This window comes from Haemaphysalis longicornis, unplaced genomic scaffold (genome assembly GCF_048455015.1).
Source record: "Haemaphysalis longicornis isolate Haplotype H1 unplaced genomic scaffold, Haemaphysalis longicornis Haplotype H1 scaffold_12, whole genome shotgun sequence".
Taxonomy (NCBI): Eukaryota; Metazoa; Arthropoda; class Arachnida; order Ixodida; family Ixodidae; genus Haemaphysalis; species Haemaphysalis longicornis.
The window spans coordinates 104,628,222-104,656,090 of NW_027526225.1; the positions used below are offsets into that span (position 1 = coordinate 104,628,222).

The 27,869-nt window shown below is 47.5% G+C and overlaps 2 protein-coding genes across 3 annotated transcripts in view; one reads left to right on the forward strand and one right to left on the reverse strand.

Moving 5' to 3' along the window:
• LOC144163186 (BET1-like protein) overlaps positions 1–27,869 on the forward strand; it is a 441,394-nt gene that overhangs the window by 119,228 nt on the left and 294,297 nt on the right. The window lies entirely within an intron of this gene.
• On the reverse strand, positions 1,076–27,434 carry LOC144163179 (uncharacterized; the record flags this gene model as incomplete). 2 transcript variants are annotated; one of them, XM_077694008.1, is given in 6 exon segments in its annotated part: positions 1,076–1,290; positions 4,304–4,458; positions 12,763–12,955; positions 15,154–15,302; positions 20,587–20,664; positions 27,161–27,434. In XM_077694008.1, coding segments are annotated over 6 exon segments (819 nt in total), but the record flags the coding sequence as incomplete, so codon positions are not given.

Genomic DNA, 27,869 nt, shown 5'->3' on the forward strand with positions numbered 1-27,869 from the left:
CTTTGGTCGAATCGGCGGAAAAGTACCGTATAATGCGGAATATAGGTCGAGATTTTTTACAGAAAAATTTGCCGAGAAGTCACCCCTCGACCTATATTGCAGTCATTTGGCAGTTGTCATCTGGCGACCGGGCAGCCCATCGAGCCATCCAAACCCCAAAGGCACCATCAGCCACCACCATCAATCGGACGCGACGCCATCTTTTGTTTTGTTGCTTCTCTCGCTGTCGGCGAATGTGTGCGTGCAATTTTCTTCTTGCTCAAAATGAGTTTACGCACTTGGTGCCAGTTTACAGCAGCATTTATGGGTGTTTTCCAAGGCCAATGACGTGTCCGCCTTGCGCCAGTTCGGTATTACCAAAAGAAGTGTTGCTAGCGGCGTCAGCTGAAGGGCAGCTTTCGCTATGCAACGCTCGGACGACCTCGCTTCATGGGCGCTGCTCTGTGCACCTGTGCTGCTGTACAAAGGGAAGATTTTGTCAGCTAGCGTCGTGCGATGCTCTACGAATGAATACCCCAAGATGTTTGCTTACCGCCTGCACAGACTGGCTGTCGCTACTGTCTGCACACGAGTGTCCCAATTGCGCTCGCTTCACGATGACATGGTCTTGCGAGTGTTAAGAAGTGCTGCATAAGCAATTCCCTGGACTGCACCGAGGACGACCTGCTGTGTCGGCGACAGCGAGCCAGAAGCAGTCGTCCGACGATATTTCAGACAGTTTTAAATGAGTAATCTGAGACGAAAACAAGTTATAGTCTCAATAAAACAATGGTTGGTACCTAATTATTTTTTTTTTGCATTTTTCGGCTACAAGGGTAAGGGGGTCGACCTATATTCCACCTCGACCTATATTCCGCATTATACGGCAGACATGCCTTTGCACTCCAGCAGGCTCTCTAGATTTTGAATTGCGAGCCGAATTAACAGAAGTGGAATACAATCAAGCATCACTGGAGATCAACGGGGGGTCAATTTCAGATAACGTTCGTGAGGCCGCGATTTCAACAAAGCCAGTATGACAAGATCCGGAAACCCACTACAAGAAGAGGAGAGCGGCAGGCTTCAAAGGCCTCACCTTGGGCGTCAGCTTCTTGGAAGAGGAGGAGGCCGGGCTGCTGTGCTCGGAGGCCGAACGACGGCCGCTCCCCCGACGCCGGCCTTTCTTCCGAGAGGAGCTGGTCTCTTCGGCGGCTTCTGCCTCGGCGCCCACTTGCTCCCTGGCTGCGTCCGCATTCCGCTGCACATACTCTGCTATCTGGCGCAGCTTGCAGTCATCCAGGTGCCTCAGATCTTGAAAGGGGAAAAGAATTTGCCTTACACAAATCCTGCAAGGTCACACGCGTGTAACAGCTTTTGTTGGCCATTAAGTGCTCGAAGATACAAACAGCCAAAATTTCTCATCAAGGTGCTCAATGTGTGAACAATTGATACAAGAGTAGGAAGCATTACAGGAACTGCTCCAACACGCTTGAAAATTACCACAATGCGCTCCCAGGTTTGCACCACACTGAAACCCCTTTCCACCCATGTTCAGGGTAACAGCAGATGTTATAGTCGAATCCCGCTACAACAAACTCTGCTTTAACAAAATATTTCCAATTCCCTGTCAGCTAGCCATAGAAGTCAATGCAACAAAGTCCTCGCTACAATGAAACATTTGTATGGGTTGTTTTCACTCATTCAGCGAAACTTTCTCTCTGTGGAACTGGTTAGAACATTTACCGTATAAACGCGTATAAGGGCCGCACCCGGTTTCTCTCAACTACATATTCGAAAAAAAAAAAAAAAAACAAATCCGTGTACGCGCCGCACCAACACTTTCGTTGACCCATACGTATTCAAAATGCATGCGCGCATGCAAGCTTTAAGCATTGTCGATAGATGGCGCTATCCATATCGGCATTAGCATCACCAACTTGTGCAGTTCTGCTGGTTCTGCCGGCCATTTGCTGGAGTTCTGCATTGTCTCTCATGTTTGCATGTCTTTTAATGAGCGTTTACGTTGTGGCACGATGGGCAAGCAACTGAATAGCTACACGGCTGGCTACAAGTTGAAGGTGATCGAGTTCGCTCTCGAGTACGGGAAACGTGCCGCCGGCAGAAAATTCGACGTCGACGAAAAGTGTGTTCGACGATGGTGCCGCTCAAAAGGAAGCTTTGGAAAACACCAACAGCAAAAAGCGCGCTTTCCGAGGAAAGCCGTGCAAGTTTCTGGAACTGGAAGAAGACTTGTTCCGCTATGTGACTGAAGTGCGGAACGATGGTTTTGCGCTCACAACGGACATGCTGCGCGTGAAGGCACTAGCCTTGGCACGTGCGAAGAACATACCGGCCGGGACTTTCAAGGCTAGTGCTGGCTGGGTGCGAAGATTTCTGAAAAGGAAGGGGCTCTCATTTCGCACGAAGGACCACGTTGTGCCAGCGGCTGCCAGAAGACTACACCGACAAGGTGCTTAGTTTTCATAAGCACGCCATCCGCCTTCGCCATCAGCATAATTATCCGCTGTCGCAAATTGCGAACGCTGATCAAACTCCTGTGTGGTTTGACTGCCCAGAGAATTACACAGTCGAACTGAAAGGCAAAAAGAGTGTCGCCGTGCGGACCACCGGCGCTGAGCGCCAACGCTGCACAGTGATGCTTTGTGTGACCGCGGACGGGCGGAAGCTACCCCCGTACGTTGTGTTGAAAAGGAGAGGATTTCCAACAAAGTGTTCCCCAAGGGTATCATAGTTCGAGCCCAAGAAAAGGGCTGGATGAACGATGACTTGGTGCTCGACTGGGTGAAATGTGTTTGGCAAAACCGACCGGGAGCGTTGCTGGCCAAACGGTCACTGTTAGTGTTAGACAGCTTCCGCGGTCACCTTACCGATAAGGTGAAGGAACAGCTGCGCCGTGTCGGCACAGACATGGCCGTGATTCCGGGCGGCCTCACTGGAATGCTGCAGCCATTGGACGTAAGCGTGAACCGACCTTTTAAGGTGAATTCCGAAGGCTTTACACTAAGTGGATGGCAAGCGGCAGCCACGAGCAGACGCCGACCGGACGGCTGAAGAGGCCACCGCTTGCGACTGTTCTCGGTTGGATCCTGTCCGCGTGGAGCTTGGTGGCGACGGACGTTGTATCCAAAGCTTCAAGGTCACCGGTATATCAAACAGCTTGGACGGCGATGAAGATGAATGCTTGTGGAGGACGATGTTCCGCAACACACCCCCTCGGACTCCGAGCCTGAGGACTCGTTGAGCGACGACGATTAAGCACATATGCCATGTGCTGCAATAAACGCTTTCGTTCGCTAGCTGGTACGTTCTTTTTACTTAAAAAAAATTGTACGTCGCGTGTATGGGCCGCACCCTGAAAATTGGCCCTCATTTCTTGAAAAAAAAAAAAAGTGCGGCCCTTACACGCGTTTATACGGTATTTCCAGATAAAATAAGCACAACGCCAGCCATCTGTAGCTTTTGAAACACCCAGGGATCTTAGTTCCACGGAAAACGAGCGCCAGGCACCCACAACACCACCAATAAATAAAAACAAATGCATAGATGGACACCATTGCATTCTGGTGATTACGATGTGACTGACTTGTCTTTACACAGGGCGCAGGACCGGTTCGCCAAGCCGGAGCTACAGCCAATCCGTATCCAGTTGAAATCGCGCAAACGTGCCGTCCTGGCGCTGTGCCGTTATGTGTGCATTGTGAGCAGCTGTCATTGCCATGTTCCTACTATCATTCTTCATAGTCACGAGCAAAAATGTTTGTGTGTTCAGTCTTAACCCGCATCATCCTATCTTACGTGCGAGTGCGTGCTCGTGATAAATTTAAGTGCGCGGCTTGCCTGTTGAAGGCCAGATGCCACCATGCCCAGTAGAGGAAAGATAGTGGGGCGCCGCTCCTGCCTCAAGCAAGAGGAAGACTTTTGACGGCATAAGAGTTCGGCAGATAAGCGTTGTTGTACAGCATTATGGTTAGTGACTGCATTAGCGACTACGCAACGCTTAAACAAACAAGGAAGTCGCATCAGCTGCTTGCCGAGTGCTTCCTAAAAGGGCATCACAAGCAATGCTTTCTGACCTTAGAAGTCAACCAGCTGGAACCACAAAGGACGTAAATGTGTTTGGCCACGAAAAAAGTGTGCTATCAGGGTTCCCTCTGCTATGGCAGCGGCACTGTTAGCCCCCTCCCACCACCAGCAGAGTCGGCACAGCTAATTTAACCTGTACTACGTACCACAAGCCCGGAAGGAAGAAGCCAAGCCAAGCCGAGGTCAGTCTAGAGCTAGCTGGCAAAAAAAGGGGACCCACCAACTACGAACTCTCGATTGGCGGCCGGATCGACGCAGGCCGTCGGATCAATGATGCGTATCACATCCAGCTGTTCCCGGAGTCCCAGCTGATGGCTGATGGCCTCCGTCAACGTCTCGACAGTCCTCAGCTGCTCCTCACCGCTCATCGAAGACCTGAACAAGACACGAACGACGGCCACATCAGCAACAGGGCTAGCAATCACAGGCTCCGCAACTGGCAGGCCTACGTGGCTACCGAGGTTGGTTGCTTTGCCCTGTACAGCTCACTCAACAACAGCAGCTGCAACAGAACTGAAAAGTGGGCAAGTTTGTGCGTATGCATTTTAAAGTGAAGGGGGGGGGGGAGAGAGAGAGAGAGAGAGAGAGAGAGAGAGAGAGAGAGAGAGAGAGAGAGAGAGAGAGAGAGAGAGAGAGAGAGAGAGAGAGAGAGGAGAGAGAGAGAGAGAGAGAGAGAGAGAGTCACAAGCTGGGTGCTGTTTTTACTCGCAACTAGTATTTTTATTGGAAAGACGCACAAATACACAGCTGACATACCAGTGGTGAAAAAACAAAAATTTGAAACATTAGACAAAACCGGGTAAAGGCATGTGAACCGCTATCATAGCTAGGTGGCATCCAAAAACGTCTTTTCCTCCTCGTACAAAATCCAGGAAGGCTGGCTTGCACAATTGGATGACTCTTGTTGATATTACAGGCTTCAACAACTTCTTGTGAATTTCTTCTCTGTCCCTCGTTTTCTTTAAAACAACGGCTAATCGAAATGGCCGAAGAGGGATTATCACTCAGCCTTTACAGCTTGCCGCCAATAAGGGATCACGCTTCAAGTGATCCATAGAGGGACTGTCCTGTGGGGGTCGACAAAATCAAGTTTCACGCTTGGCACCAACAGAGAAAGTACCGTAAATAGACGGCCTCCTCTCGTTTCATTAGTGAGCTTTAGTGATGATTCATCATCCTCTGCCGAGCCCCACAGCCTGTATAACGTTGCCTGCCGCACCAGCCGAAAATGCCAAACAGCCACTTTCCTATTGTAGCCCTCACCTGGTGTATCCCACAATACATAGCTTTCGCATGTGCTCTCTCCCCGGGAAGTCAGCCGCTTGGCAGAGGCGCTTACGCGGCCATGTTTCCTACGCGTCTGCCCGCCAAGATGCGTGTCAAGCTCAAGCAGTGACACAAGGCAGAACCGCCCGCTTCAGCACGCCACACCACAGATCACCAGCTGATCTGTGGTGGTGCTGGCCACGCAGACCACTTTTAATGCATGTCAAACATCAGCGAGTTCCGGCCTTACAGCAGCGACGACAGCAATCACAGAGCCAAATCGTGAAACCAGGCATCTTGGTGTAGCTACGTTTCTGTGGTGGATTTCCATTTCTTCATTCCCGAAGCCGCTGCATTTGCTGGTGGTGTACGCGCAATTGGTATTTTCTTAGTTTTTTTTTCCAATATACATCCCCAAGTAATGCATGCGTACATGTACACATACAAGTGGAGTGATGTACTGTTCAGATCAGAGCAAACCTGGCTTCTGTGAAGTGAAGATGTAGATCACCGAAATGTGACCCATGGATCCCAATTAGACCCATGGGTCTTGTGATCCATGGAGTGAAGACGTACAATACTGCAATGTGACCCATGCATTCAGCCTTGAACCAAAAAATTGAATCCACAAACCGCATTAAGGCGGCTGGAACAACAGTACCCACGCATCAGCTACCGCGGCCGCCTGGCTCACTTGGCGGCATCCAACGAGAAAGTGTCGTACAACGCGAGAAGCAATCCCAGTGCGGCTCCTGTCAGTGACTTCGTTTGGGCAGTCATCTGTGCATTATTTACTAGTGCTAAAGGGGAAGGCAGAAAGGGAAGACTTTCAAACCTTTCAAGTGCGATACCAAAATACGAAGCTTGACACACGAAGCCATGCCTTAAGGGGGGACACCCCTCTTAAAACTATTTCTTTTAATTTTTAAGTAAACTCCATGAAACTTGTCAGTCTTGCTGCTTTCCCCCCAATGATTTCAAATATGGCATTATTTTTTTAGTTGGTCAATTAGGTCCTGAGATAATTAGTGGTAATTAACCATTTTTGGAGGAACAATAGACAAAACTGTGTTGGTCAGAAAACTGTAATCTTTACATTTTCCAACACTATGAACCCTGGTGAGTGCAATAAGACAATCAGTTTTTTTATTCATCGCTTGGAACTGATTTTACCGCTCATTAAACTTCAGTGTTTGAAGTTGGCACTCAAAATGGCTCCTTGCCAGTGTTGCCACCAAGGTTTAACGAGCTGTAAAATTAGTTTCAAGCGACGCATCAAAAAACTAATTGTCTTATTGCACTCACCAGTGTTCATAGTATTAGAAAATGTAAAGACTACAGTTTTCTTACCAACACAGTTTTGTCTATTGTTCCTCCAAAAATGGTTAATTACCTCTAATTATCTCGGGACCTAATTGACCAACAAAAAAAATAATGCCATATTTGAAATCAGTGGAGGAAAAGCAGCAAGACTGACAAGTTTCACAGAGTTTACTTAAAAATTAAAAAAGTTTTTTTAAGAGCAGTGTCCCCCCTTAAAGGCAGTTGAGAGAAGTGCGGAAGCTTTCTCACATAAAAACTGTGTAAAAATCTTCGCTAACAGTGCGTCCAATCGATCGTCAAACATTCAAAGACCAAAATCGCTAATGAAGAGCAAACACTAACCAAACGCATCTACGAACGATCTAAATGCATACAGATACATGGTCCGAGACCCAAATCGCTAATGAAGAACGAACGCTAACCAAACGCATCAACGAACGATCTAAATGCATACAGATACCGTATAAACCAGTATATAGGTCAAGTTTTTTTCAAAAAAAAAAAAAAAAAAAAAAAAAAAAAAAAGAAAGAAAGAAAAAAGCACCATATTTACCCCTTGTCTTATAGAGCGGTCACTGGCAGAATGTAAATTGTTGCCTGGCAACAAGGTGCAATCTGCTGTGCAAGCGTTTGCGTAGTCCGCCGCCATCGCCTTTTGAGTCGTGTCGGATTGCTCTCGCTCTACCAGGCCTTTATTCGCTTTTCGCTTTTCTCTAGTTTTTTGTCTTTTACTCGTCTTGTGGGTGTGCGCATGTGCGTTTCTGTATGTGTTTGCTCCGAGATGAGTGGTGGAAGTTGACGCCAGTTCACAGCTGCATTCAAGCTGAAGGCGATCGAGCTCGCCGAGCAGAAAGGGAATATAGCGGCGCAATGCCAGTTTGGCGTTTCGGAGAAAAGTGTGCGGTACTGGTGGAGCCAGAAAGCTAAGCTGTGTGCGTGCAACCCCCGGAACAGATCGTCCCGTGGACGTCAAGCGGTGCACCCCAATTTGGAAAACAAAGTGGCGGACTTCGTCCGGGAACTGCGCTCACAATTGCTGCCGGTTACGGCGGAGGCCATCCGCTACAAAGCAGTCGAAATCGCTCACCAAGACGGTCTCTCTAGGGAGGAGTTCAAGGGTTCGAGGTTGTGGGTGCGCTGTTCCGTGAAGCGGAAGGGATTTGCTCTTCGATGGCGGACGTTTATTTGCCAGAAACTGCCGGACGCATATGAAGACAAGCTGATTAACTTTCAGCGATACGTGATTCGTCTGCGGGGTGAAAAAACGTTTCTCCTGGGGCAAATAGGCAACGCAGACGAAACCCCGGCGTGGTTTGACATGAAGTCAGCCACCACAGTCAGGCAATGCGGGGCTAAGGAGGTGAAGCTCATCTCAACAGGCAGTGAGAAGGCCCACTTCACTGTAATGCTGGCGTGTACAGCGGACGGGAGAAAGTTGCCCCCTTCAGCGCAAGACGATAGTCGATGAAAAGGGCTACACAGATGAAGCCCTCATGCTTGAGTGGATCCGTGTTGTGTGGAATCGGCGACCCGGTGCGCTCCTGCGGCTTCCGAGCATGCTTGTTTTGGACACCTTTCGCGGACACCTGACTGCGGCCGTCAAATAGGCACTCGGCGAACGCAAGGACCGACCTCGTAGTGATTCCGAGAGGAATGACCTCCATCCTTCAGCCGTTGTCCTGAACAAGCCATTGTCCTGAACAAGCCGTTTAAGGACCGGCTCTGCGAACTGTACAATAAGTGGATAGCCGGCGACAACGAAAAAATTACTCCCACCTCCCCTCGCGGGAACCCTGGTGTGATGCAACGCATCTCATGGGGGGTTCCATTGGCGTTTTCCATCGTATTGATTACGCTTATAGCAGGGATTCTCACGCGAAGGGGAGGTGGGCGTAATTTTCCATTTTCACCATGCAATGCACATGCAGTACACGTATGCTCAGGTACGGTCTTTATTGCAGACGAGAATGAGTGCCTTGTGGTCCGTAAAGTGCACAGTTAGGGGCTTGACGATTGCATCAAGCAATCGTCGAGTGCTGCGAGAGAGTGCAAGCGTAGCACGGACGACCGTCGACTGAGACCGCCGGAGCGCGGCATGCCGCTTTACATTCACAGCGCCCGCAGGAGAGGAGAGCGCGGAGAGAGAGAGTACTGCACATGCGCAGCGCCGCCCACCGGCGCCTAGCAACGGAGTGAGAGCGCGCTGCGCCAACCCACAGCTGTTTGGGAGAGAGTGTTCGCTATCGGAGAAAGGAGAGGAGGAGAGGCGCAGCTGTGCGGACAACGCCGGACAGACGCAGGAAGGACAGAGGGGCGAGCATGAGATGCGTTGCATCTAAAAGCCGGCTGCCTGGCTGGGTGTCCTCCTCTTGGCAGTCGCTACCCGACGACATGGTTGCACGAGCGTTTACGAAGTGCTCCACCAGCAACGCGCTTGACGGCACTGAAGATGACGCGCTGTGGGACGCTGACAGTGAGAAGCAGTCATCCTCGGACGGTTGACAGCTCAGATGAGTGACTTCGGCAGGCGTAGTGAGTGGCAGTGACGGACGGGCGTTGAAAATATAGACATTGTGTGCACGCTTCTGTGCCGAATTAATTTTTTTACAACTTTTCCCACCTTAAGGGGGGACGAGGGTCTTAAAACTAACTTTTTTATTTATGGGTAGAAACTTATAAAAATTTGCACACGGATGTGCTTTTCTCTGTAGATTTCAAATATGCAATTATATTTGAGCTGGTGCTGTTAGTTCAAAAGTTATCATACAAAGTCTAAACCGCAATTAGGTAATTTCTTACGCAGCTTTAATGAACTTTCGCATTGCATTTTGTCGCTTTTATTTACATGAATGGATAGCCAGAGAGTTCCCATACCCGATGACATTCTTCGTTTTTCTCACGGCATCATAAAAAAATATGTCAAGTACAAAAAATGGCAGTATTGGATATTTTGGCTCATCAAAATAACTGCAAGTCATTATTTATGCATAGCCTAAACAGAAAAACTAAGAATGTCATCGGCTGCCTCAGGCTGTACTGAAAAAAATGGTATCAAGATTCACCTTATGAAGCAAAAAGAAGTTTCCAAAAAGCTGCGTAAGGCTGAGGGAAGTGACCAAAAATATGAAACTGAGAAAACTGCATTTGAAGTTTGGCCATGTGTTACGAGATGAACCGTCAGTAGTGTAGCTTCAAAATTTCCCAGTAACAAAGACATGTTCTTCCCATTTTCAAATCTGTCTTTGGATTCCAAAAATGTCAACTAGAACTGGAGATACAAAAGGCCAAGTAACGGACCCCATCAGGAATTTAGCAAAATTTATCGACTTCAAATCGGTTGGCATTTTGTTAGCGTTGTGAAATCTGGTGGTGTCTTGTTGGCGTCGTGAAAACTGCAACAGTCCTTCGTGAAGTGCCATCATCTATTACAGTGCACTGTGGTACCCAGAATATTGTGTACGGCAAAAGTGTGAGGGTGAAACTTGCTTTAGGTGCCCCCCTTTTTTTGTTCTTTGGTGAGGCTATTTCATTCGCGGTTTTTATGCTGGAAGTTTGAGAGGATACAGGGGTGGGACACTGCGCAATGCGTTTTCCGCAAATGCATCATGTTGTTGGCCCTCAAAAGAGTCTTTTGGGGAAAATAAATGTAGCCGAAAGGCAAACTTTCTTGGCCTATGGGGATAAACCCATAGACGCCTTTTTCCTTCAAGCCGTGCATGGTGCGGCTATCTCCATCGGACATCGCGGTTGTGTACTGCAGCCCATTCTTGGAGAGCGAGCGCTTGAACATTATCAGGGCTGCCTCTACCTCCATGCGTCCTGCACCACAGTCAATGTTTCGCTGACACTCATGGTCTGCCAGCCAATCTTCGTAGCCCTCATCTGAAGCTTTGGGTCCGATGGCGCAACCTAAGCAAAAGTTGGAGAGGACTACATGATCAATCACCAAGCCCGTATACACTTCAATGATGCAGCCCACTCCAATGTGTGACAACCGTCCCCTTGTCATCCACGTGCCATCAAACATCACATCTATGTTGTTTGGCGGCTGACCAAGGTCCGAGTACAAGTCCTTGATGGCACGCACACTATCAGCTTCAGAGGCTGCTGCAGTGTCCTCGCAAACCTGAACCACTTTCCTCAAGTGCGCTTGGAATGTCTTGTGGTGCAGGCCGCTGTGGGACAAGTTCATACCAGCACAAAAATCTGACAGAGCAGTCACCCCCTTCCCGATGCTTTGAATACTTTTGAAAGCCCTCATATTCACTTCAAAAAGAGTGATATTGCCAGATCCTTCGGTCCTTGGCGAGGAAAAACGTTCCACACGGTGTTCACAAACCGAGCACGTCACCTGGAGCTTCACGGCGAGGCCGTACTGCCGGTCAGGCTTCCTCAAATCCGGCGCCGCCAGCCCGCACTTGCCGCACCTGACGTGCGCAAAAAGGTCCTTCAGCATTGCAAAATCCACTAAGACAAAATCTGTGCCGGATTCTTCCTCTGAGTGCGCCAAATCCACTTCAAGGAGGTCGAATTTCCGCTGCGTTGCTGACTTGGTCTCCATTCCGCGCTTGACCTTGTCCGCGTGTTCCGTACGCGCGGCGATCTCCTTCGCCGTGTAACACCTCGTGTCAAGCCGGCAGGACGTGCTTGGACCAGGTATGGATTCCGGAGGTCAGGCGAAGGGGCAGGTGAGGCAATACGAGGCGGCGAACGATTCTCACCCGGCGGAGTCGAGCGGCCCGAAGTCGCACCGCGACCTTGGGATAGGCGGATGACGCTTTCGCTTCCCGTGCGCATGACGGGTCGTCTTCTTCAAACGTATGTCTCCTGGCATCATTCACGAAAGTACGCGATGGAAGAATTAGAATAAACTAAAAAAAAAAAAAAAAAACTGCTCTAAGCGAGCGCCGCGCCAGAAGAGCGGACTCCGTCAGACGCGCGTAGCAGACGCCATGATGGCGACCGCCATGACAGCAGTCGCGCCGACCAATGGGAGGGGTCGTATCGCGAACTCAAACCGCGCGCGCCCGCTCTAGCCAATCGGCGGCCGAGAAGGTGCCTTCGGAAAACTGGCAAGGGCGGTCGTTCTACCCAAGCGACGCCATTTTGAGATATCGCAAAATGCGCACAAAGAAACAAGCGTCAAAACAAGACCAAGATGGCGGCGATCGGTCGGCTGCTTCGCCCGCGGGGCGCGCGGGAATTTGAAGCAACTTTTGCCCAATTCGGGGCATTTCGTGGCCCTCGAGGCGTTTCAAAACATGATTTTAGAGTATTTCCTGATGGAATTTCGCGTTGATATTTTGAAGGCAGGTGCTTGAAGGTACAATAATTCCAAAAATTGGATTTTCTCAAAATCGATATTTTGGCCATTTTTGACCATTCTAAGACCCGCGTCCCCCCTTAACGTAGGGGGTCGACCCATATTCCGGTTTATACGGTACCTGGTTTCTGAGATGAATACTGAATGATTGATTATGAGGTTTAACGTGCCGACACTACATAGGCATTGAGGCACGCTATAGTGGAGGGCTTCGGATTAATTTTGACCACCTGGGGATCTTTAACATGCACCAAAATCTCAAACACACGGGCTTTTAGCTTTTTGCCTTTATTAGAAAAGCAGCCGCCGCAACCGGGAATCGAACCTGCGTCCTTGGGTATGAAGGTATACTACTTGATCGATGCGTGCATTGTCTTATCTGGAGCCATTCCTTTTTGCAATTTTCAAGTAACTGTTTCAACACAACGTAAGCCCGGTTTCACGCACGCGCCACGTGTCGAAATCTGATCAGAGCTTTTCGGTCAACCAACCGGTCTGTGAGAAAATGCATTCATTTTTGGCATGACGCCACCGGTCCCACAAAGGAAAGCTTTCACTTCAAAAAAAAACTCCAGTTTGTTGAGCAGAGACAGAAGGTGGTAAACAAAGAAGCCACGAGAAGGGCCCACAATAAATCGCGACGCTTCACTCCCCAGCAGCCAGGCAATGCCATTTACGGTTTCTGGTACACAGCACTTGTCCTGTATTCTCTCAGTGCGGTCGACTGAAATGCCCCGTGTCAAAAGCAGACAAGCGTGCGGCCTTACCAGCTCTTCGCTGAGGAGGAGGATGCCTGCGGCAGCTCTGAGGGGACCGGTGAGAGACCCCTCCGCAGCCGCTGCCGCGACCGGTGGCCCTCTGTGTCATCGAAAGTGGCACCGCCTCCACAGCTGCTCCAGTCCGAGAGCACTTCGGAGGACTCCGTCGGATCAAGGCTCAACTCGTCCAGATCCAGTCCATCTGCGAGGACCGCACGATAAAGCTGCCCTTAAGGTTGCACTCTGACGTAAAATGCAGTCGCCTTCCATTTGTGCTAGTGACATTGCACTTACCTGGCCAGTATAACGTATTTACCCGGTAACAACTCGAATGGCTTGCACAGAAATAAACTTGCGATATCTGAAGTCAGCAGGCAATCAACTGGCCTGGATGGTCTAGAGATTCAATTATGACTAGAGACTGGATTTTAGCATTAATTGCCTATTTTGTTCCTTGCACTCCTACCGCCCCAACCTTGATATACGAGCATTAGAGGTTAAGATGGGCTTTTATGGTGTCTTTAGAATGCCTATAAATGCCTATTTTCAAAATTGAGTAGCTTCAAGTTTCGCATTCGAGTGCAGTTTGAGATTGTTATTCACAGGTGGCACTGACTGAACTCTATGGAGTCCTCTACTCCAATCAATTCCTGGAAAACAACTGCTAGAAGCAGTGCAATGGGACGCTCCCTCTCAGTGACAAGAGGCACAATTTTGAATCCAAAAATCTGGAGACGGTGGTAGATTTTTTGCTGTTCCCACAATTTTTCACAGTGATTCTTTGATTATTTTTCACGTGCTGTCCGAACAGATTTCTTCAAACGTGCAGTTGAGTCATCGTTTCTAGAAGCATACTCAAATCCAACTATTTTCACCGCAACAGTTGAGCACCAGATAATGTTTAGAATTCCTCGATAATTCCTATATCGAAGACCCAATGACGAAACATCACTGTGCAGCTGAATTTTCTTACGCCTAAAAGTGCACACTGCTGATAGGCTCTAAAATAAACTGTTCCTTCAAAAACGTGTTCCGCTTCTAAAAGCCTCTTGAAAAATGCTCTTCAAATGTCTGGAAGTGTATTTGCCAGTGTTAGGTTGTTTTGCCCGAGTAATTAGGATACTATCATTGTACATAATAGTCCTCATGTAAAAGCATGTTAAATTTCTTGATAAAACGTCGTCTCTTGTGTTTATTATCTGGCTGTTTTTGTTGAGCCACAAATAAGTGGTGCCAGGCAGGCATAAAGTAGTGCTTTCTTAATCAGCATTCCCAGCTTTCAAGCATTCTTTTTCATGCCTGTTTTACCATATGCGGTGCTTGAGCAAGCGACAGTGGCCTCTGAAAATGAATGTGACCACTGCACTTGTTGAATCAAGCCAATAAATCGCCACTAGTCCTGCAGCTTTATTGGAAAATTGAACAGCTATGTCCAACTGTTGGTGGCTTTGTGCAACCATTAACAACATTTGTGGCTCTTGTGTCATAGAAACAGGTTGAGCCCACCCTCGTCTGAAATTATTTGCATTTATGTAAAAATTTGTGGCGCCTATATTTGCAACATTGGAAAGCTAGAATGTTGTTTTGCGTGCCTATTTTTGGCACCTACGGCACACTTTTGTAATGCCTCAAAGTCTGGCTTCTAGTATGATAAACCCAGCGAGTGAAAATAGTTGCTTTACTTTTCCCCATATTCTACGTTATTGGCTATTCCTTTGAATGAAAAAACAACCCTTTCTCCAAATACAAGAGCACAAGAATTGGCTCAGCTCTAATTTGACTGCACTTTCCCTTCAGAAAAGTTGCTGTTTTAAGTGTCCCCGTAATGCTTTTACACTTAATGATGTAACAAATTGAATGAAAGAGATAAAAAGAGACATGATTAATTGTTTTTTGAAGGTCACAGAATACCAAACGTGGTCACAGAATACCATGCGGCGACGAGTGGTTATACAGAAGCATGGATACATTCTTCAACTCTTACCTGCTACTAACATAAGAGAGGTGACCTCTTGCTCTCAATGCAGATGGTCTCTCTCTCTCTCTCTCTTGCTTAACCCTCCCGTCAATTGACAAAAGATACAAGGATGATTATTTCCCTCAACCTCATGATGTAACATGATCGTGATGTCAACTGTGGTCCTGCTCCTAACACTATGAAGGGGCAGAGTTAGGTTTTAGGGAAGATTAGGTCATGAATACATTAGGCCATGAATACATAGTGAACATTAGGCCATGAATACATAGAAACCGACAGAGCTAAGGATACAGGTCACTATATATAATCAACAATTTAGACTACAGCTTTCTATTCAAGGCGTTGAAAGCCCATAGGAAAAGACTAAGCAAATTTCCTGTAGAGCTTACCGACATAAGAATACATTTCGTAGCAATACTCACACGTGGCACTGGTGTCTTTTTCAATGAAATCTTCTAGCTCGTTCCAAAAATTGAAGTCGCCCTCCAAGGGGCCGGAACTGGATTGACTCGGCGACCGCTCGGGGTCCAGCAGCCCCGACTCGCCAGCAAGCTCAGAAGGCAGGGGCAAGCTGGAGAGTGGGGGGAGGGAGAAAGCGCACAAAAGATTGCCAAAAAATAAGACGAAGGCACGAATGCTTCTGTATGAATGACATTCGTGAAAAGACAGCAGGTGGGACATGTTATCTGTAAGACAACATAGGCAAAAACCAGCAAAAGCTGCAACTGTTCGGCAAAATAAACAAGGTAAACTAATAAACTAAAGATCTGAGAAGCTTCTTCACTACAGCATATGACATCCTACAGCTTGAAATCCGAAACTTCATACCCTTGCCAAGTTTTTAGCTTGTTCAAACAGACGGTATATGTTGGATCTAACACACGGTGGGTGCTAGCAGTATTCCACTGGCAGGGGAATACCTCCAGCACTTGAGTTCTCTCAGACTCTAGCACAGTTTGCGGCTAGCTTCCCGATTAGTTGAGACGGGAAAGGCTGCCTTCGGTTGTGCTTGATACCAGATTCGAGGCCCACACACAAATAAGTTTTTCTTCATTTGAAAGGTTTCAAACAAAGCTTCTGCTATCAGCTTCATTCAGGCAAATGCTACGTTTTCTCTTTGGATTTGGGGAAGTCAACTACAATGGCCTACTGGCATGCTTGAAAAGCGAAATTCGGTGGGTTGCAAGCGTACTTGAAGGTGGGGACACTTTGGTGTTTGAAATGGGCACTCAAAATGGTTCCTTGCCACTGGTGCCACCAAAGTTTAATGAGCTCTTGTAAAATTAGTCTGAAGCGATGCATCAACCAACTGCATCGATTATTGCACTCACCAGGGTTCATAGTATTGGAAAATATAAAGATTGAAGATTGCAGTATTGCTTGACCAAAAATGGCTAATCATCTATAATTATCTTGGGAACTAATTGACCAGCAGCTGAAAAAATTATGACATATGGTATTTGAAGTCAGTGGAAAGAAAAGCAGCAAGACTGACAAGTTTCACAAAGTTAACTTGAAAATTAGAAGAAGTTGCTTTAAGACCAGTGTCTCTCCCTTAACCTACCTAAGCTGTTGTGAGCAAGCAAATAATCAGTACTAACCATAAGCTCAAAAAACAAAGAAAAATTAAAAAACTGGCACACTCAGTGCTACGTTACTATGGCAGCTAAAAAGTTGGCCATAACTTTGCAGACAAAGACTGCAAAATTATGGCCACTGACTTTTGCTAAACAACACCCCACGAGTTAAAGTCCACAATACAGCCACAAAAACGACTGCCAATTTCACTTTGGCGTTCCTTCAACATCATGTACACTGCGGGTAATTAACTAAACGAGTATCTTGTAACGTTGCACTCCCCTGCTACCACAAACAAACTGCTAAGCCAACCACCAGTGAATTGAGTTCAACAGGCATAACCGAAGTTGGTCTAAATAGATAGATTGGCATCCCCAGAAAGCAAACATACCTCTCCGGGGCAGTACCTTGAAAATAATCGCATAAATAATCGAAAAGTAAAGCTATCACTGAGCGGATGTGCCAAGGGTCACGCGACGAACAGAACAAAAACCCCGCACACAAGCTCTCAAAGAAACAAAACCTTTCGTTGCACGTTATTTTGCGCAGGTCAAACAATTATAAATATACAGGTATAATTAAAGTTGTGCTGACATTTGCAAGCTCCCAAGCCAGTGGTGGTTGCAATGGTTATTGCAGGTTAGTCACATGCCTGTGATCTCCTTGTTTACATCATGGCAGCAAGTAACGCGTTGGCCTTCTACTGTTCCGCCCGCCTGGGGACAGTAATTTGGTCCAATAGACTCCCTCACGTAGCACTGTCTGCCCAAATGAAGTTTTGCATTCAGGGCAGCGGCCGAAGCTGTATGTGTGTGTGTTGTGGTAGCATTCTCTTCGCAATAAGATGCGACGGTGAGCTCCTGAGGTTGGACTGTGCTGACTATGTTAGAATTATAACTAGCGACAATTCAACCAGCATCGGGTATGTAGAGTGTGTGCGAGTTTTTTTAAAACCTCAGCTTGCGCCAGAATGAAGTGACTTGTTTGCAAGCAAGTGCTACCTTTCGGAAGAACAAGAGGTAATCGATCGCCTGTTAAATTTCGAGCTTCGGCTCAAAGCGCATGCCGTGAGGATGTGTTTTTCGAAACCATTTCTCGATTGTCTCAGTTGAATAAAATGTGCGTGTCAAACCGGGTCTTTCGATTCCGGGCATTGTGTGCTGCTATGCTTCCAGTAAGGTGCGTACATAAGCAAAAACTCCCACCTCCCCTCGCGGGAACCCCTGTGTAGATGCGACGCATAGGCGGAGCTGCGAAGGGACCGCGTTTTATAGCGCGCATAACGTTGAGGGGACTGCGTAAGCCGGTCCCAGTCGATGACGACGTTGGCGTACTTGTAAAGCGGCGTGGACTCTAGGTGTTTGAGCCAAGCGTGGATGTTGCTTCGCCGGAGAACGGCACACCGGTTATATGCGCAGCGCGCCCGAAGGAGAGGAAACTGCGGAAGAGAGAGTACTGCACATGCGCCGGCCCCAGCGCGTCTGCCGCGGCTATGACGCAATGTGCCGCGGCTATGACACAACACAATCCAACACAATCCACTTTAATCCAATCCAAATCCAACCCAATCCAAGGCAATCCAATCCAATCTAATTGAATCCAATCCAATGCCCCTCGCGAGAGAGTGTTCGCTATCGGAGAGGAGAGGGGGTGAGCGGCGGAGAGCGCAGCTGGTGTGGCGAGGAGTATGGGGGAGGGGTGGACAACGCCGCTGCCGACGATGACGCCGGAGGGACAAGGCGAGTGAATCAGATGCTCTGCATCTAAAATGATATTTGTACCATGTTATACACGTTTCTCATTCCGTACTGGTGCCAAGGTGTTTGTTAATAGTGGTTTGGGCGCTCGTAACACGCACACTTTTGGCAGGTGGGCTAATAGGCAACTTGATTTGCAAAACATTCAACAGATGCCGCAACAAGTGTTACCATACCGCGACGGAAAACTGACGAAACATTCTACCACAACTCACGTCGCGGTGCTCTACGGCGGGCCACACAAATTTAGCACTGCACGCTGTCACAAGTTAAACTAACAGATGGCGCCACACTGTTACGCCAAGTGCATCGAAGAAGCCACGACTAAAACGTGACTATCCGTAACAAGATTGCAAATCAAAAGAGCGCCCCTGCCGTCGCTTGTGCTGCGGTTGCGCTGTCCGCTAGACATTTTGTAGGTTTTTTACTTTACCGCACCAAGATTGATGCACAGAGAGTAGGAGGTAACGGATGTGTAGGCAGGCAAGGTGTTTTGTCGTATGCGCCGAGTGCGCGACCTGTGGCTCCCGCAGCCGCAATGGTTCGCTTGGTAGGTTTGTTCTCCTGCTAGACCACATTGTTGTCTCACTCGCATCCGGCAACCGTTTGCATCACGTGAAACATAATGAAATGGCGCGAGGAATGAAATGCGCTTTTCAATTGGTTATTTCTGGGCAATTGAAGCATTTTTCGCCGCCAAATAAATGCTGACAGGCCTTCGGGGCAGTTGAACTTTTGTCTGAGCCCAACTTGCTATTAGATGTGAAGCATCTCGTGCTCGGGGCTGTGTCCCTCCCTCCCTCGTTGTCGTCGTTGTCCGCCATCCGCACTCTACTGCGCATGCGCATCTCTTCAGCCCCGTCAGTGTTTGGGCTGACGTCAGCGCAGTCCACTATAAAAAGAAACAGTTAGGCGGCGCCCGGTTTCGATCCCACGACTCTCTGGCCGCAACGGGAAGTACGTGGCGCTCTTCCCACTGCATTCACTCATTTTTCACTTCACTCATTTTTCATATGCATATTGGCGAGAACTCTAAAGCACCAGCCGTACTTGTAACGCTCTATACATGCACAAAAATGAGAAACTGGTTAAGAATGCTAATGTGTTTGAAGAAAATTCTCAAAATAGCTGTATGCTTTCATTTATAATTAAACGGCGTCACCATGAACAGGAATGGGGCATGTCCTTGGATGGCGCCGAGGCTCAAGGGCTACAGGCTGCCATCTGACGAGGGGAAGTGTTTGTGGGATCTCCATCACCATGTGTCCCTTTCTGAGTTGGGAACCAAACAAGGTTGTTCATCATCATCATCGTCACCTTTATCATCATCATCATATTCTCATGTCACCGCGCTTTCACCGCATCATCATCGCCACCACAACTTGCGCCCAGGCACGCGAGCTCCAGAAGCGCGAGCAGACCGAGAATCTGGTATTCTAAATAAAGAGACAAGAAGACACTCGTTCATACCGGGGTTCACGATACGTTCCCAATCGTGCTCCGATCAATGAAACATAACGGCAACACAATGGAACCTACACGGAACCCCCATGATGCTTCGCATCCTCCTCATGGTTCCCCATGGGAAGGTGGTGCAATTTTTTCTGCCTTTTGTGTCCCTTTAAAGAGTGCAGACAAAACACAAGTTTGGTTAGTTTGAAAGGTTGCCTCGTTAGAATCATACTGACACCACTTCTAACCCACACTTCGCTCAAATAAGCTATATAATTAGGAAAAAAAGGAATGGCCATGCGACCCACTACCTCATTTCTTGCAACAGAACCTATGATGTCATATGCCCAGCTGTGCGATTGGCTGAGGCCAGCAGCAAAAGCAAACGTAAATTAGGCAGGCCTTTTTAACTTGCTGAACGAGCCTTCTGCACTTAAATGCAATGCACATTCATTTTACCCCAGTAAGGATGGTGCGGTAAACAAGAAAAGTCACGAAAATACACGTAAGCATACAAGCACCGATGCGCACTGCTGTTGGTACTGCGCGCACTATGCTTGTTTTAGCAGCATACAAGTACGCCACTTTGGAGTTGTCTTATTCAACACTGGCCGATTGGCAAAAGCGACGTTGTCTTACGTCACCCTGTTTGCCGAGCGTACTCCATGTCTCACGAAAGGGTCACTTTCTAATGTAACAAGCCAGGTGAAAATACGGTCAAAAACAAAGCAATGGCAGACAATGGTCCTTGGCTGAGTACGGTAGCGCCATCCGGGAGGACTGACAGCAAGCAAGGCTGCAGAACCAAATGACGCAGTGGAAGTTCCTTGAAATACGTGCCCTGATGACTTCATCGCAGACGTCATGAAAACCCACGATTTGGTGGGAGAATCCAAATTTTAACCTAGATTGATTAATTTCTCTGTGAATATGGCATCACTTGTTGCCGGACAAGCACTGGACGCACTATAAAACAGGAAATCTTTCAAAGAAAACAAACTTGTATTTTGTCTGCATGGCCCCCTTTAAGTATGAGTGTAGGTAGCAGGATGCGACGGTCTCACTCACCCATCTGCCGAGTCCAGGAGGTTCTCAAACCCCAGAAAGGAACCACTGCCATCTTTCCAGAGGTCCATGTTCCATGGGCTGCAAAAAAAGAAGAAAAAAAATACGCATTAATATCTACACTCAGTTACGCTCCCACTTGCCAGAGTAGAAAAGTTAAAACCAGCCTAATCTGGAGAAAAAAGGGGAAGAAAGGGGGACAGAGGGAGAGACCATGGTACAGCCTGTGAGCACGATGATCATTCTCATAGGCTTATCCAGAATGAAAATATCCCACAGATCAAAACAGGGCAGGGACATGTGAACAAACCTAAGATACCGTTTAATATAAACAATTCGAAATACCAGAGTGTAGTACATATCCAGGCTGAATTGTGGATGGATTAAACTGCACATGCAGCTACCAATAAAACCTCAACGAATCAACCTAAATGTTGCTTTAAGTGCACTGTGCACCCCAATATTGATGGGCCATGAAGACAAAATACAATTTCATTTAATTTGAAGGAACTAGAGTTTAGAAAGTCAGAGCCCCGAAAGACATTTTTATAATAATAATAAAATAAACAAGAACAAAGAAACCCCACATTAGAAAAAGCTTTATACTTCAGACTACTAAAAATTTGCGGTGAGCAATTGGAGCCAGAAGTCCCACTGCAATTGAAAAGTCACGTTTTATGGCAGCGGCTTTGTTCAGCGACCACAAATTGCACAAAGAAGTCCCGGTGGCATCATAAGGATCCTGTAAAAATCCATTTTCTTTAATATGTAGCTTAGTTGCTGAAAATTTGCGCTAAATTTGGCATCGATAATTGATGGGTCGATGCAGACTTTCGAATTAACAAAACTATTTTGCCTCCATGGCTCCTTTAAATGGAGCACAGGAGTGCATGTCGATGGTCATTAGAATGCCTCCTTCGAGCACCCATAAATGAATGCACTGATTCAGGAAGTGTCTCCAATTGTTAAAGAAAACTGTCGCGGGCACAAGTGGCTAGCAAAACAGAGCACACGCTCCTCGATCCTTAAAGGAGCACTGACACCAATTTTCGGCGTTAATATTATTGCACAGTTCGCTTCCTTCACTCAACAGAATACCCTGGCTGAAATATGAGCGGCCTGCGACGCGAAGAACATAGTTCAATTGGATCGCATTTATCGCGCCGACGGAGCAGCGCGCGGAGCGGCACTCAGCAAATGGACATCAGCGTGACATCACTCCAGGAGAGGAAAAAGAAGTGACTCGACAGCGCTCGTCAAAAACTCGTGACGTCACTTCACGCGCGCGGCCCCACGAGCGGCGAGCGGGCGGAACGCCCTCTCAAGTGGGCGCTGGTGACGTCCGCACAAAGCGGTGAGGTCAAACCGGGAGGCTGTCATATGCGCCGTTCGGGATGAAAGCGCGGGAATTTGAAACAAACGATTTTCAGGCCGTTCAGTGTAATTAACTATCGCGCGCTGAAGTATTTGAAGTGCTGTTTCAGGTTCGCCAGACCATTAAGCATCGATAAAAGCAATAAAAGTGTAACATAAAATTTTCGTGTCAGTGCTCCTTTAAAGGCCAACTGTGCTCGAATTTTTCTTTGCCCAAATTTTATCCAAATAATTGTCAACACTAAAAATCACAATGGCAAAGTTCTAAGCGGCCCGATACCCACATAGCACAATAACTGCAAGAGTTAAAAGTAGCTGTATAAAACGAAGTTTGCACTGGCGGAGAGTCCCAGAAACAAGTTCAGTAACCTGTGATGGAGAGGAGGACTCTGTTCCGTGGAGCTTGTGCTCTTTTGGCGACTGGCACTGCGCAGAGACATGGTCTCCGGGGGATTCTCTGCTACACCACTGCATTGTGCTGCCATCGGCATCACATTTTAAAAACGAACCGCCCAGGCAGCAATGTCAATATTTCAATGGAATACAAGAGATTTAGAAGTCTACTAACTATATGCGTGCTTGCGATGCTTCCTGAGCTATTAAAACTTGTTTTATTTCAAAATATTTTTTATTCATAATAATAGCGTGAGATGTGCACTTGCCTGCACATTTATCGTTGCCGAAGCATCCGTCACAGAAAACTAAGATCCTTTACAAATCCTCGACTACTTGTACTTCCACGCGCAATATTTGCTGTATCTGGGCTGGCCCAAGACCACCTCCAACCCTTAGACATTTCTGAATGTTTGAGTGCCTAACTTGAGTTGTTCTACACGCCGCTATAAACAGCTGTGCTACTTTTTCCTCACTCAGTGAGTTAACCATAACTAGCCTTGCTGGTGGTAACAAATATATCCACACAAAGATCGGCTGTCATCTTCGAAGTGCAAAAGCTAATGAAACTGCTCCTCTCCTGAATGATAAACTACATAATTTGTTCAATTGTGAAATAATGTGTTTACTTTTGCAGAGTGTTACATTTAGTTTGCCTGAAACAACGTTATCAACTGCACATGTCCCCAATGAAAGTAGCCAACCACATGGATAGGTAACTTTTTCACATTTTAGAGCATCATCTAGCTTTGGAAGCTAACTTGCGGTTCCAAACCGATTTCACAATTCAAGCCCTGATGTGCAGCAAAGTGAAAGTTACTCGGCAAATATGCTGAAAGCTGTTTGCATGGAAATACACAGCAAAAACAGCCTGATTGATCAACCGCCCATACGCAATTCTAACCACCAAATTAGAGAGAGAGAGAGAGAGAGAGATGACAGCCAAGGGGGGCTAAACAATGCTGCTTTTTCGTATCTTGTACGAGCAAACACCTTTGTAATTTAGGACCTGCTTTTTTAACTTGCAATGGTAAGAATTGATTGATTGATTGTAGGGTTTAACGCACCGACGCGACGCAGGCGATGAGGCGCGTGGAGGGCTCCGGATTAATTTTGACCACCTGGAGATCTTTAACATACGCCGAAATCTCACACACACAAACGTTTTTGCTTTTCGCCTCCACCAGAAAATCAGCCGCCGCGGCCGGGAATCGAACCTGCGACCTCGTGCTCAGCAGCACAATGCCTTAGCCACTGAGCCACCATGGCGGGTGCAATGGCAAGAATTGATGCTCCGGCAGGTGTTCTGATGCGAAAATAACTGCTGAAGGTCTACTTCATCTCAACTGACAGCAACGCGATGTCGGAATTGCACCTCACTCCATTAAGCCTCGGCAAGAGTTCTTCTGTGGAAATAATAGTGTGAAACACAATTCTACCACGCACATTTTGAGGCTGCTGCGAGCAGCCGTTGGCACCGGCACGCCCACCTCTTTTCTAGCTAGCGCCCTTGCATGCCCCCGGGATCAAGTAGTAGTAATAATGAACTTTAATATCGAAGTAGACTTGAATTTCGTCCTTGGTGGTTATGTCCCTAGTCCACGGGATGCCCCGGAAGGGGGGAGGGGGGGGCCTCTGCTGTGCATACATGAGACACAAGTTATGAAATAATAGCGACGTAAAATGAAAAAAAAAAAAAAAAAAAAAAAGAAACCACATCCCGTTTGCATGTACCATGAGGAAATATGCCAGTGGAAATAAAACTGAACGATACGCAGAAACAATCAGCATGGTGTGTTGACATAAGTAAATATATGGGTCGATTTCGTTTATTGCTGCAAGTTCTACAAAACACGGTAAATGGAAGCAAGTGCATGCACGAATGGTGTTGCTTGATTTTTTTTTTCCGGTTACGCTCGCATGTGGTAAGCATGCTGCTCACGAATTTTCGACATCTTTCCCCCTTTTCAAGTAATTTTATAATGTCGCTCGGGACACCGGGAATGACGCTGAGCGCTGAATATTATGTTGCAGTTGGTCTCGAGTAATATCTCTCGATGAATCTCAAACCTTCACCATGAATGGTTGTCTTGACAGTCCACTCAATGAGCTGCGACTCAATCGCACTTGCGGCGTCGAGGTCTCTGTCGACTCAGCGTCAGTTGGAACTCAAAACAGGGATCACGCTTCTTTGCACTACCGATGGCCGCTGTTACAGTTGGGCACAAAACACATGCTTGTGAACCCCCACCGTCCCCCTGATTCACGTCACCACTGCGCCAGCATATGACAAGCACACTAGTGGTCGTAGGTTCTAAAAACGGGTAGAAATTTTAACCACTGTGCACCTACAACGAAACTTGCGAGCGCCACTGCAAAATATCATTAGGCCAGCCGCTGTAGCATCCCTCTTGCTGGTGGTACCCTACAGGCCCCCCGCGATTTTCATCGCGGCAGTGACCCCTCTGCTCCCATTGTTCGGCGCCACGGACAAAACACTTCCCAATTCTAGTTTCAGTTTCATTTTATTAGACAAACATAGTAAATAACATAACGTCAGTATACAGGCAGGGATCCCATAGTGAAGAACACTGCAGTCGGGACCCCTAGTACACCATATGCGCACTAAGAGATGACATTATTTTCATGTTGGCAAAAATTTGAGCGCAGTTGGCCTCTGAGCACACTGCAAGTACTGGGAGGGTATGTTTCGAAAATGAGAGTTGTAAGGAAAAAAAAAAAAAAAAAGCCAGTCCAGTGCTTCTTCATCTCATGTTCAGTGTGCAATGCGGCCTTCAGAATCTGTAGACTATTTGATACTACATGAACTGCAATTACAACACAAACTAAGGACTAGGATTTCATCTTGCATTTCTGACAATATCACCAAGAGTACATAACCGTCCAGTAAGGGAATTTATTTCAGTTTTAGTAAATATTAAGAAAATGCTCCAGGCTTTTAGAACCGAAAAGACAAACCTATTATGTCTTCCGACATGACAGCTCAACAATTTGTCAACATGCCAGGGTTAGAGTCATCTCTAACCAGTTTCGATAGCCTTTTACAATTAGCGTACTTAAATTACCCCTTCATCGACATCGCCTGACATGGGCAGTAGATATTTAAAGCACCAGATTTTTCAAAGATATGGTTAACTGTTCATGGTGAAAACAGCGCATAAAAGACGAAGACAGAGACACAAACACGGCGCTGACTTGCACTGTTTTCCCCATGAATATTCACCAATTTGCCCAGTTCAAAGCACTCGTACATGATTAACTGTGAAATTCGATCACACCAGCTGGCGCCTAGGCTGGAGACACGAGTGCATGAACTGAGAATGTATTTTACGAAGGTTTAAAAATTCGAATGTCACTAAATCAGCACGCAGTGACATTGGAACTTTAATAAAACTGACACCTGTTTCTGTAAATGTTGGGCAGAGGAATCAGTTGTGGAGCACAGTTGGCCGCTACAGCAAACCAAGCACGTGTTAGAAGGTGGAAAAAAAGCAAATAATCAAAACCCCTCAAAAGGACAATTTTTAATGACATGCGGCAAGAACAACAACTCTTCACTTTGAGCAACGAGTATGGAGCCAAACACCGGCAATGCTCCCTTTGTTTTTTCTCATACGTTCCCTCATGTGTGACTATTTAAACCCTTGGCAAAAACAGAAGCGATATAAATTCAATGAACCATCGTCGTTCGATGAACCACGACGAGGCCTAGAAGTGTACGGAACACAACCCCCCCCCCCCCCCCCCCTCCAAACTGAGCTGGATTAGCTACTTGTTCCGCAAGCAAACACAGTGAACTAACGTCTATCGTTCCGACGGGAGGGGGGCATCCTAAATAGTTATAAACGCAAAGCGCCACAATCACCCCGCCTCCCGTATTAGGGCGCCGCGATGTGTTTTTTTTTTTACATTGTTTCTCGTCCACGTGTTACGAAATAAGGCTCTTCTGCGGCACAAGGTTATTTTTACAAGAACAGCTGACTGCCCTTGATGACGCACAAAGCGCGACAAAAGCTGTTCCGAGACAGCTGACAGTCACGGCCAACTGCAACGCAGAAGCTACAACGCCGGCTTTCCCGCCACTCTGGGAATGGAATACAGGTCACCGCGGCGCATTTTCAACCTGTTTGCGTTGTGTAACCATGGCCACAATGCCACGCTGCCCACTACAACGACGCCGCCGAACCGAATGACAGGGCGCGCTCAGGCACGACCGGAAACAGGTGGTACACACGGTATTCCGAGTTTGCAACGCACGCACTTTTGCCAACTGCGCAAGGAAATGCCCAACTAAGCTCGGTTGGCGCGAGAAGCGCAAAAAGTACTGACCAAACATTGAATTCGCCGCCCGGCTACCATATGCTCTGCGAAAGAGCCGACCACGTATGACTGACTGCGAGGTCACTCGACGCCGGTAGAGTCTGCGTTCTGGAGTTCAAGGGCTTTATACACTGGCGCTCCCGGTAGGCCGCCGCTGTTGCATACGCCGGTACAGATTTAGTAACGGAAGACCAGTCCGCGGTCGGAGAAAGCTCACACAGCGTTTTGAACAACAAGACGCGTAGCTCGGAACGCCGGCGCAGGACGTTCCAAAGCTGCCCTAGGCCTAACACACAGCTTATCTACAAACAACGCTGACTGCCAAGACAAGACGCGCCACGCTTTGCATCACCGATACGCAGTTCTAGAAAGGTCAGGCTGCGCTTTTAGCCCCACACTGCTGCGTTCCTACGGCAGTGCGCTGATCGTGTCACAGGCGTGAACGCAGAGAGGCGCTCGGCAATTTTACCTTGTGCCCAACACGCTCGATTCGATCATCGCTGCCTGCGTGCAGACGCCGTCAAGGTGTGTTCTTTGGTTCTGACAGGTCGATAGCCAAGAAATCCACTTCGACCTGGGCTCACCTCCCGGCGTCACATCGTGAAAACGCCGACAGCTCGAACGCGGAACACGAACGTGACAACCGCGCAACACGACAAAAAAAGAATGCCGGTTTTTTTCCTTCCAGATTCTCGTGCTTGCTCCACAAGAGGCGACTCGCGATTGGTCCGCGTGGGAAATGTGCCGGCAAAACGCGGGCTTGTCATTGGCCGTGCAGGGAAACTGGATGAAAGCCAACGTTGCAGACGACGCGGCCGCTTGTCCGCTACTAACCCGTAGCGAACGCAGAAAGACAGTAAGACATTTTACTAGGACTGCATTTTATGCGAAAACTCTTCCTTTTGTGTTATAAAGCGTACGTAGTAAAAGCGAATATACGCATGCCTAGTTTATGGCAGGAATGAACCAAAAACAATTCTGCACAGATAACGGTAACAGTAAAAGCGCACGTAAAGGGTTATTGAATAAGAATGTTCAGAAGCGCCCCCTACACTGACTCGCTGTAAAGTAAGCGTTGCATAAAACTTGTACAATATCGTTGAATTAAAAAAAAAGTCTATTCAGGTATTTAGGCAAAAAATTATAGCAATTTGAATATATAATGGCATGGCCAAAGC